The sequence below is a fragment of the Siphateles boraxobius genome, unplaced genomic scaffold (genome assembly GCF_051911475.1).
Source record: "Siphateles boraxobius isolate OS27281-9 unplaced genomic scaffold, OSU_SipBor_1 9, whole genome shotgun sequence".
Lineage (NCBI taxonomy): Eukaryota > Metazoa > Chordata > Actinopteri > Cypriniformes > Leuciscidae > Siphateles > Siphateles boraxobius.
The window spans coordinates 28,857,032-28,869,057 of NW_027509219.1; the positions used below are offsets into that span (position 1 = coordinate 28,857,032).

The 12,026-nt window shown below is 36.9% G+C and overlaps 1 protein-coding gene across 13 annotated transcripts in view; it reads left to right on the top strand.

The window, feature by feature from the left end:
* The window catches only part of atp2b3a (ATPase plasma membrane Ca2+ transporting 3a), a 28,402-nt gene that overhangs the window by 3,575 nt on the left and 12,801 nt on the right, over nucleotides 1–12,026 (top strand). For 8 of the 13 annotated variants that reach the window (XM_077223024.1, XM_077223029.1, XM_077223028.1 and 5 more), the window contains exons 3-13: nucleotides 1,884–2,081; nucleotides 2,551–2,808; nucleotides 4,149–4,274; nucleotides 7,004–7,132; nucleotides 7,691–7,729; nucleotides 8,816–8,980; nucleotides 9,132–9,346; nucleotides 9,493–9,735; nucleotides 9,863–10,104; nucleotides 11,032–11,266; nucleotides 11,440–11,619. In XM_077223024.1, coding sequence (XP_077079139.1) covers nucleotides 1,884–2,081; nucleotides 2,551–2,808; nucleotides 4,149–4,274; nucleotides 7,004–7,132; nucleotides 7,691–7,729; nucleotides 8,816–8,980; nucleotides 9,132–9,346; nucleotides 9,493–9,735; nucleotides 9,863–10,104; nucleotides 11,032–11,266; nucleotides 11,440–11,619 — 2,030 coding nt within the window. Of the gene's footprint in view, nucleotides 1–1,883; nucleotides 2,082–2,550; nucleotides 2,809–4,148; nucleotides 4,275–7,003; nucleotides 7,133–7,422; nucleotides 7,489–7,690; nucleotides 7,730–8,815; nucleotides 8,981–9,131; nucleotides 9,347–9,492; nucleotides 9,736–9,862; nucleotides 10,105–11,031; nucleotides 11,267–11,439; nucleotides 11,620–12,026 lie in introns of all 13 variants that reach the window. The other 5 variants (XM_077223032.1, XM_077223022.1, XM_077223026.1 and 2 more) reach the window with 1 other exon arrangement.

Sequence of the window (12,026 nt, forward strand, 5' to 3'; positions counted from 1 at the left end):
GTCAGGAACGGACCAAAATTTAAGCCTTTATAGACTTCAATGTAGTGCACAAAATTCGATGGACCATTTAATGATACTACTATCATGTGGCTTTCATGTCCTATTTAAAGCTTGAAAAACTAAGTCCCCATTCTTTGCAACTGCATGTGAAAGAGCAACCAGTTCAGTTCTTCAGATATTTTGTGGTGCATAGAAGAAAGTCAGTAATACAGGTTTGGAATCACCAGAGGATGAGTAAATAATGACAGAATTCCTGTAAATCCAGATGCACTTATATTCACTAAAACTCCTTTTCAAAACAAGCCTGTCTTCACAGAAAGAATACCAAATGCCAGGCACCTTTATCTGCTTTTGAAAGCAGACATTGCCCATGTTATCAGACGAGAGCTGTTTTTGTCTTTGCAGCAGTTTTTTGTTTTGAGAAATTCAAGTCCCAGTTTTTCAGAAATGTGCCTTTATACAACATCATGGGATTTTTCAAACATAGTTTCATGTTTAATTAGATAGCTTTATAAGATATGGAGCATAACAGAGTTGATATTGCTTTTACATTTCATCATTTAGCAAATGCTTTTACCCAAAGTGACTTACAAATGAAGAGAACAAAAGAAGCAATTAAGCCAACAAAAGAGCAAAAAAAAAAAATTTCATAAATGGAAAAATACATAGAATAGAAAGTGTTAGTATAGGTCGTGTTTACCTAAAATATGCATCTTTAGCCGTTTCTTTAAAATGCTTGGGTTGAGTTAGGCTGGTCATTCCACCAGCAGGGAATGTTTAGTTAATTTATTTAGCTAAGATTTGTGTTTAACTATTAATTATGATTTTATGATTTTGCTCTGAATCTTTTATTGCTGTGGCTATTCTGGGTAGATGATCCTACTTTGCGCTCTGATAATCACATTGATTCGCATCTTGTTCCGACCACTTGCTTTCAGACCAAGTCATGCGGTCTCCCTACATCGCTATTTGGCAGCCACGACGAGGTTACTTTAAGTTTATTGTAAAGCTCTTTTTCCTCCTTTAATACTGCTCTTTGAAAAACCTCTCTTCAGAAACCGTGACAGGGATACAAAAAGAAAAGCTTAGGGGCATGGATGGAAAGATGAAAGAGTAGAAGAGAGGGCTGGATGTACTGCAAAAATCTGTCAATGCTGGTATTCCGTAGGAAGAGGATTGCATTGGTGTATCTTAGTTGTCTTAATTTTCTTGCGTATACTGTGCCATGAACAGAGACTGAATAAATTAATTGGGGCAATTGGAATGAGTTAGGGAAATGATTTCCTACAAACCTTTGCAGTAACTCAATTAGGCTTTACAGTGAGTGAAAGGGAAGCTCTGATGGGAGATGAGAGGTTGCCAAGGGCAGCAGGTGATGATTGGCAGTGTGAGAATTCAGAGAGTGTGACAGTCTGTCTGGGTCTTGCTGCCAAAAATCACACCCTGTGGTGCATCCGAAACACACTGACTTAACCATCTGTGCCCTGTGTTCTCTTGTAATGTCCTCTTCCCTCCCCTCCTATCACCATAAGAGGTCAGGGATTGGTGCTAACAGAATTGAGTGATGACTGAGAATCCAGGAAGTTCTCAAAAGCGTTTGCATGGAGAAAAAAATCCATTAATGAATGAATTTAGGGTTTTTCACACCTTACACCAGTATACATGTTCTTGGATTTACTATTTTTGCATTAAAACAAATCCTGTTAAATTTGGAGGAAAAAAATGGTGAAAATGGTTCAGGCTTTACAAGTGGACAGTTTGGTCTGGGTATTTTACATTTAATTTAATGACATAATATACCAACTTTTAAATGTCACTAAATTTCTGTTAGTAAAATTTTAGAGGTAACAATGACTTTTCTTGCCATCTTTCCTTCTCAAAAGGACTATCGGACAATCCTGAAGACTTGGAGAAACGTCGGCAGGTGTTTGGAATGAACTTCATCCCTCCTAAGAAGCCCAAGACCTTCCTTCAGCTCGTGTGGGAGGCTCTACAGGATGTTACCCTTATAATCCTGGAAATTGCAGCCATTATTTCCCTCGGATTGTCCTTTTACCAGCCGCCTGGAGGGGACAGTGAAGGTGACTTGGTCTTAAGTTTTCAGTGATAAAATAGTAAAAATAATCAAAAATGAAAACAAAATCTATCAGTTTTAGAACAAGGATTGCTGTCCTGTCATCGCAAGCTCAGGAAAAACGTGATGTTTAATGTCGTAGCCTCATTTAAATTTCCCATTAAAAGGTGTGGTGACCTTTAATTTGCTAAAACTAACACTCCAACTTTGTACATGTGTTTATTTCATAACATTTTAGCATATGTTTGTCTCTAATAGGATCTTGTGTATCTTGTGTTGTTACTTTTCGACCATATCTGGGTGTAAGTACCAGTATAGTTGCATGGATAGAATAAAAGGAATGGAGTGAGAGATGGATGGATAGATAAAAGAACATAAAGGATCACAAGTAGACACTTAAACTCCCTGTCCTCCCACACATTTTTACCTTTCCATCTCTTTTCTCTCTTTCTCTCTCTCTCTCTCTCTCTCTCCAGCATGTAGTAATGTGAGTGCAGGTGCGGAGGACGAGGGAGAGGCGGAGGCGGGCTGGATCGAGGGTGCAGCTATCCTGCTTTCGGTGTTCTGTGTGGTGCTGGTGACGGCGTTTAATGACTGGAGCAAAGAAAAGCAGTTCCGTGGCCTGCAGAGCCGCATCGAGCAGGAGCAACGCTTCGCTGTGGTGCGGAACGGCACAGTCATTCAAATCCCCGTGGCTGAGATGGTGGTGGGGGATGTTGCCCAAATCAAATATGGTCAGTAGAGTTCAAAACTGTCTCCTCAACCTGTTTCTTTATAAAAGACATCTTGCATGCAATAATGTTTCTGAATTAAAGAGTTGGTTCACCCAAAAATAAAAAATCATCCCATAATTTACTGACACCCAAGCCGTCCTAGGTGTATATGACTTTCTTTTTTCAGCCAAACTCAAAGTTATATTAAAAATATCCCAGGAAATAATATCCTGGCTCTTCCAAGTTTTATAATGGGAGTAAATGGTCCCTTGCTTTTTGATGCCCGAAAAAGCACATCAATCCATCATAAAAGTAATCCATACGGGGTTAATAAAGGCCTTCTGAAGTGAAGCGATGCGTTTTTGTAAAAAAAAATCTATATTTATAACTTTATAAACTATAATCACTGGTTTCAGGTAACGGCCGTATGCGAGTCAAGTTCTGGCGGAAGAGTGACCTCTGACCCGACGTCTGACGTATTGATGAATGTGGAAGCGCAGAAAATAGAGCAAAACAAATTCGGTCACGAATTAGAAGTCTAAAATGGGAATTCTTAAAAAGAAATGGAGAGAGGAGCTTGAGTTTGTTCCCCTATTTTTTTGAACTGCGAGAGGCGTCAACTCTCACTTAAGCTTACGCTACGCCCCCTTAATGACCCTTGGCAGACAGTCCGTACTGTTCTCAGTTCAGTGAACTGTTGGAATAACTAGAGCACTGAATGAGTTGGAGTGATTGTCAGGCACGTCCGAAAGTGAGGTCTGACTGAGTAACTAGTATATCTGTGCTGACTTCAGTTGGTTCAGACTGATTTGGGGAACAGCTCACTAAAAGAACCAGTTTAAAAGAACAATTCACAAAAATGCACCTAAACTAAACGTGACGCCCCCTATTGTTGAGTGACGTGCCGACAACTGTAACCCTGAAATGCAATTTTCATTTCCACAAACAAATGCTAAAATGAAATAAAAGGTATTATACATTTTTTTGGTGGTTTAATAATTAATTGAATGATTGTTATATTTTATTAATATAGCGAGACACTACAGGCAAAATCGATCGGTCAGGTTTGAGATTTTGGGCTATTATGTTGTTATAAAAATATAGTGTTGTTTCTAGTGGAAAGACTATTTTCAGATTTGAGTGATGAATCCAAAATCCCTTCTGTAAAAAACTTTAACCCTAATTTGTCGTCAAAATTGAATAACGAGTTTGAACCTAGCTTTATCCAATGTTAAAATAGAGAGGGAGAGGGAGAGAGGGAAATGTGAAGATGCCTTTGAATATTTCATTCATTAGAGGAAGTAGTATTCAAAGCCGCTAAGATGTAATTGATCTGTTACTGTCACTCTGGGGTCCCATAGGCGACCTCCTGCCTGCGGATGGTGTTCTCATCCAAGGGAACGACCTCAAGATCGATGAGAGCTCCCTCACCGGAGAGTCTGATCACGTAGGCAAATCCATCGACAAGGATCCCATGCTGCTGTCAGGTAGGGAGTGAAGGTTACGTAAGTGAACATATGTTTGGGTGGGGTTGTGTGGACTGGGTCGGCCATATGGCCATAGGTTGTGATGAATGTTTGTGTTTTTTTTTTACATAAATAGTTCTGGTTTTTCAGAACCATCCAAATACAGAAAGATATTAACCATCTGTTCAAGAATTCAGATGATTTGGGATGCAAACAGATAATTGGAGGAGACTAGTGGTTAAAAATCCAAAAGGAGGCAGGTTTGAACATGCAAAGGGTGTTTTGTTTGTTTGAGCAGGACCCTTAATCCCACGGGCACTATTCCCTTTACTTACATGGTGACATTATGTGTGCATAGTATACTGTAAGTCTTTATTGTGTTAAAAAAAAAATCACCAATATCAATTAATTTAGGATGACACTGTTGCAATCCATCTAAATTGAAGCCATTTGCTGTTTGGGGGGGTGGGTACTCGCAAAGTATTTTGTCAATACTTCAACACTCAGGTTACCCAGTGCTTGGGTTAAATCTCATTGACTGGTTTAATGAGATAATGTCCCTGAGGTCTGATAAACAGGTTAATCAGCTACTTCCCTCATCTCTGCTTCCTGGAGAAGGGCTCAGATTTGTGTTCGGCCCTCCAGAGACCTGCTCTGCCACTTCTTCCTAATGATCACAGCTCACCAGAGAAGCATCTGTTTCTCCGCTTGGCCACACACACAGCGCTACCCCACGACCTCAACCTCAACATAATCAAGTGTGAAAGAAAAATGGGAAATGGAATCTATGGAAACATAACTAGCTTTTAGGCATTGATGTGAAAAATGCATGTGTAACCTGATTAGAATGGGCTTGCAGAAATAAATTGACTTTAACAGAGAATAATGAATACTAATTTGTGCAAAGAAAAAAAATAGAATATCATTAACTTCCTTGAGTGTCCAATTCAGAATCACTTGGTTTACCTATATTTTCAGCAAATATTTGAGTGAAACGGTGAATTAAAAAATGTACGCTATACCACTCAGATTTTTTTTTGTTGAAGAAATGAATACTTTTATTCAGCAAGGAAAGAGACAAATTGACAGTAAAGACATTTATAATGTTACAAAATACCATTAATATATAGCATCATATATATAACAAAATATACACATCAGCTTTGCTACCATTTTAAAATTGGAAGCAAGAAATTCTGACCTTATGTACAAAGGCATCATATGATCCATGTCACCAATTTATTTTTATTTTTATATTTTATTTGATTTCAATTCAAATTTATTTTTTATTTAATTAAGATTTCCATGTTACCCCAGTAATTATCTTTTGCTATACATTTTTGAACTTTAAAATAACTAGTCTCCATGGAACTGTCTTGTTTCTTGTTTTATTAACAAGCTTTTTCTGTCATTCATTAGCTTGTGTAATTAATCACCAAGGAGCGCATATTATTTTCACTGTCACAATCGGAGAGGCGGCTCTTCTCAACATGTATGTTTGAAGGCTTCTGTTGTGAAGAAAGAAATGCACGCTGCAAAAAATGATTGTCTTATCAGTAATTTTGTCTTGTTTATCCCTGTGAAACATATCTTCTCTCATTGGCAATAGTCATAAACATCACTAAAGTTTGTTCGATGTAATTCTTTAAACTAAAAACAACAGTGTAGGATAAACGCTTCTCAGGCAGTTTTTTTGGTAACATTTTACAATAAGGTCTCATTCGTTAACATTAGTTTATGTAATAACTTACAGGAACTAACAATGAGCAATACATTTGTTACAGTATTTATTAATCTTTGTTAATGTTAGTTAATAAAAATACAGTTGTTCATTGTTTGTTAATGTTAGTTCACAGTGCATTAACCAATGTTAACAAATACAACTTTTGATTTTAATTCTGTATTAGTGAATGCTGAAATGAACATTAACTAAGATTAATAAATGCTTGTTCATTCTTACTTCATGTTAAGTAGTTAACCAATGAAACCTTATTTTAAAGTGTAACCATTAATTGTTTAGTTTGATGGTTGAGGAGATTCCCCCTTCCATGTAAAGTGCTTTGAGTACCCAGAAAAGTGCTATATAAATTTTACAAATTATTATTATTATTATTACTAGAAAACAAGACAAAAATACTATTAAAGAAAGAAAAAATAATGTGCAGCGAACCGTGGAACAAAGAAGCAATCTGGCTCAGTTTAATTGTATTACACACTAAGAGGAAAGGCCAGGGAAGAGACTTCAGCCTTAATTTTGATCCTTGGTTTAGACAAGTGCAGGGGCTAATGTGAGCACAACAAACAAACAAAATACATTACATGAGGAGGTTATCTGTGACTCATACAATGAATGAACATTTATAGGCTTATATTTCCCCTTAACCTCATTTTACTAATACCAAGTTAGGTTTTAGTTGGATATGAATTTAAAGGTTTTTATGAAACCTTTTAATACCTAAAATCCTTGTACAAAAGATGACATGTACCTGTTATTGATTGTTTTAGATTAAACATCCTCTAACTGGAGACACCTGAGCTTTTAGTTATTCTATGCTCAAAATATATATTAAAATTAAAATTGAAGTCTTTAAGACACTTGCTACCTTTTTTGAGTCACGAGATGGCGCCAATAAGCTATTTTAATTTGTATTGGTATGAAAAGTGGTAACTGGTGTTTGATGGGCTTTTTAAGGGAATAGGTATGAAAATATTTACTGTAAAAAGTCTTCTCTGTGTCCCTCAATTTTCAGGCACTCATGTAATGGAGGGGTCAGGGAAAATGGTGGTGACCGCTGTTGGTGTTAACTCTCAAACGGGAATCATCTTCACCCTCCTGGGGGCCGGAGAGATAGAGGAAGAGAAGAAAGACTGCAAGAAAGGTTGGTGTCTGACAGTTCTTTGAAAATATTTTATATATGATTAAAAACTGAGCATGAATAAACATGAACATTATAAAAGAAAAATCCTTTTGCTTGAATACCCACATAGAATTGTCAAGATTCAAAATGTCTAATGTTCTGGGTCAATTCTATTTCGATGCACTGAAATACTCAGAAATGTTGCTCACTCATTTGAGTTGATTTGTCATTGTTTTTGTTCAGCATTTAGGTTTTTATTTTATGTCTTTACATACCACCTTCGTTTTTGTCCTGTCCAACAATTCTATCAGAGGTCAATAGTAATTCATCCACGCAGTTCCCCAGTGTTGAAGCCAAAGAACACAACATCATAAATGGTAGGTGACATTCACAATAGAGAGAGACTCATAAACAGACATCCTGGATTTAACTCTCCATATCTGTCAAATTTTATCCCTCCATGTTTTATGTTTTCTTTCTCATGCACTTTATTGTTCTCTCATGTCAGCTACATTGACCTCAAGCAGCAGAAACAAAATTTTGTAGTTTTTATTTAAATATCTGCATTAACTTTCACAGGAAAACAAGATGGGACCCTGGAGAACAATCAAAATAAAGGTGACTTTCAAGACTGATGTAGAATTGAGTTCAGAAAGATTTATGATGAGATGAAGTCATTATACAGGCTATTTCAGAATCAAATACTACATACCGCACAGTATACACTGTATACTGCCTACTATTTTTTTCCAAAGTTGAATGTGAAATAGTGTAACAACAAGCATTTCAAATCATTGCATGCAACAGTACATTGTCACTTTGAGCTCAGCTTACTTTGTATGTAACGAGTGTCATCCTGCTATTATATTGGCCAGCATATCGGTATCGACCGATAATAAATTATATCGATATATTAAAGCTGATAAATAATTTATTTTTCCTTCATTTGAGATACTTGGTTTTGAATTGCTTGAAATATGATTGGAATCACTTCGAAAAGGAAATACAGTTAAATGCAACATGTGCAGTGCAGGTCTGTTGTATAGGCTTAATTTTAGATGTTTCTTTTTCAAAAACATTGATGCATTATTAATAATAACTAGCACTTTTATTTTTCTCATATTATTTTCATAAGGCTATTCCAATTTATATATCCATGGCACATGTATTTTGATTCTTTATACACAAGTAATGTTGTCCAATGACTTATTTGCATTATTTAAGTATTATTTAAATTATTTGAGAGGCAATAGATTTTTTTTCTTTGATAAGGAAAGTTGACCATAGTAATGTAAAATTCAGTTTAAAACTGACACTGGTTCAAACTGGGCTACTGCACTGTATATGTTTGATTTATGTTTAAGTGTTTAGGACATGGCTTTTAATGGTGAGACTTTTTTTGTAATCAGGCTCTCAAAAATAATATAAAAGTTTGAATTTAGATTTATCAGCCAATATATCGGTTATCTGCTTTCAAATATAAAGAATTACCGGTTATTGCAATTGTCCGAAGTTTTCATATCTTAATGAATTACTTTGTAAAATGTCTTGTCAGTCAGATCAAATATTGATAGTGTGAGCAGGATACAGTGTATATACAAACCGCAAAATAGTGTCTAGTATTGTAAGTGCCATTCTAAACATTTCCAACAGTTACCTGTGATTCTGCCTGCCTGATCACTTCGTCTCTTTGACCCACTATAGCTAAGAAACAGGATGAGGCTGTTGCCATGGAGATGCAGCCTCTGAAGAGTGCAGAAGGTGGGGAAGTGGAGGAGAAAGAGAAGAAAAAAACCAGTGTGCCCAAGAAGGAGAAATCAGTTCTTCAGGGCAAACTCACCAAGCTGGCAGTGCAAATCGGGAAAGCAGGTGGGGGGGGGGGGGGGCTGCTGTTATGATGTTTTAGGTCAAGTTCTTCCAGTAGCGTACATTTTGGTCTGCAGTTATTTGGTCATAAATTTTTGGCTCTTACTAGGTATGCTATTACTTTCGTAGCAATCAGATGTATTCATTATTTCAGGTCTGGTGATGTCCGCCATCACTGTGATTATCCTGATGCTGTACTTCGTGATCGAAACATTCGTCATTCAGGGACGGGTGTGGCTGACGGAGTGCACACCTATTTATGTGCAGTACTTTGTCAAATTCTTCATCATCGGAGTTACAGTTCTGGTGGTGGCTGTGCCAGAGGGTTTGCCACTGGCTGTCACCATATCACTGGCCTATTCCGTAAAGGTTCGTCAGAAATTAATAACTGGCATTTTCTGTAACATTATGTTGAAGAATGCATCTGCAAGTCCATGGAAGTGTCATTTACACACATACTCACATTGGCTAGTGCTCTTAACATTTTAATACTTCATATCAATGTCTTTCCACAGAAAATGATGAAGGACAATAACCTGGTGCGTCATTTGGATGCCTGCGAGACTATGGGCAATGCCACGGCTATTTGCTCAGATAAAACAGGGACCCTCACCACAAACCGGATGACAGTGGTGCAGATTTATATACTGGACCAGCACTTCCGTGACATCCCAACACCAGATCAGATTAACCCCCGGACACTGGAGCTCGTCACCAGTGCAATTGCCGTGAACTGCGCCTACACCTCTAAAATAATAGTGAGAAGCTTTTACTAAAGCAGTAAACCAAGAGAGGCCGCCAATGGAGTGATTTTACTAAGTTTTACAACCCTCATTTCATCCTTTCATTCACCATTCCTTCCTCTCTCTTCACCTCTTCCCTTAGGCTGCAGATAAGGAAGGTGGGCTGCCCAAACAGGTGGGTAATAAGACAGAGTGTGCTCTGCTGGCACTTGTGATGGACCTGAAACAGGACTACCAAGCTGTGAGGGAGCAGATCCCTGAAGAGAAGCTCTATAAAGTCTACACTTTTAATTCTGTTAGAAAATCCATGAGCACCGTCATTCAGATGCCTGACGGAAGCTTCCGTTTATACAGCAAAGGAGCCTCTGAGATCCTGCTCAAAAAGTAAGTTCTGTTGTCTTTGTGTATGTGGTGATTTTGGCTTGTCCCACCTGTGTTTTTTAAAATCACAATAATTATGTTGTAATGGTAAAATGACATGTAGGTCTGTATGTACTAAAAAGTATTAAAACTTATTTACACAATGTATACTACCATTCAAACGTTTAGTTTGAGATCTCTAAGACAACACTGTATCACTGTTTCCCCACTTAAACAAGCAGGCCAGCTATTTTTAAATGTGATGATAATAAGAAATGTTTCTTGAGCACTAAATCATCATATTACAATGATTTCTGAAGGATTAGAAATTCACAAAAAAAGCTATTTAAATTGAAATAATATTACACAATATTACAGTTTTTACTGTATTTTTGATAAAATAATGCAGCCTTTGTGAACACAACAATCTTCTTTCAAAACTGATACTGAAGTTCTGATTTTGTAATAACAACATTTTGTGAAGGTTAAGCTTATTTCACTGACAATTTGTTAAAAAAAAGTTAAAGCTAAGGATTATCTTTCTTTAAGGCCTAATTTGAACCTAATTTGTGGATAGTGCCAAATAGAACAGAAAAAATCAATATCAATACATATTGAATTCAGAGACTATTTTAACCCTACACTGCTGGAAGAGTGGAGAAGAATGGAGAGTATATGAATTGTCTGAGGTTTACACTTTTTGTCCTGCATGTGGCATTTATGTTGCCACTAATTTTGATATTAATCCTTTTTGAACAAAGTTTTCTTTTTCTGAAGATTAGTAGTACGTACAGACTGCAGTTTGTCAAATAAAAGAGTGTAAGTGTTAAAAGGAAGTAACAATTACACCTCACCTCCTTCTAGATGGCTTTTGGGTAAATATGAACAGTGCAGTCTTTGTCAAAAAAATGCAGTGTAAAACAAAATTAAATAGTTCTGCCTTCATCCCAGGTGCTCCTTCATCTTAGCCCGTGACGGTGAGGTTCGTTCTTTTAAGCCACGGGACAAAGATGAGATGGTGAAGAAAGTGATTGAACCGATGGCATGCGAGGGCCTTCGTACGATTTGCATCGCTTATCGGGAGCTTCCAGCTGACCCCATGCCAGCCTGGGACAACGAGATCGATATTGTTTCCAATCTCACCTGTATCACCGTGGTCGGCATTGAAGACCCTGTTCGACCGGAGGTATGCAGTCCAAGAAATACTTGGATGTCTGTTTCCTCTGTTTGCAGTTCTCCTATCTATCCTATCTACGATACTACACCTACATTTTAACCTCTAAAAAATCCTTTATGATAATAAGATGCTGTTTATGAGGCCGAAATCTGTTTTAGTTTGCTAATTGTAATTCCAATCAGGTCCCAGATGCCATCAAAAAGTGCCAACAAGCTGGCATCACTGTGCGTATGGTGACGGGTGACAACATAAACACTGCACGTGCCATTGCTGCTAAGTGTGGCATCATCAGTCCTGGCGACGACTTCCTGTGTATAGATGGGAAGGAATTCAATAGGCGAATTAGGAACGAGAAAGGAGAGGTATACAGTACTTCCAGGTTTTATAATTATGACCTTATACAGGAATTATTATTAAAAATATTTGCCTTATTGCCTTATTAATTTAGTTCTTATTTCCTTATTCCTTATTAATTCTAAAGACACAACATGCACAAAATTTCAAATGGAATAGACAACAGCCAGTGAAAAATATCTAGATGAGTGACGATATATGTAGTTACATAAATTACCGTTCAGACATTTGTAGTCAGTAAGTTTAAAAAAAAAAAGAAATTAATAATTTTATTCAGAAAAGGATGGATTAAATTGATCAAAAGTGACAGTAAAGACATTTACAATGTTACAAAAGATTTATATTTCAAATAAATGCTGTTCTTTTAAACTTTCAAATCATCAAAAAATCCAAAAAAACAAACAAAAAAAAACAG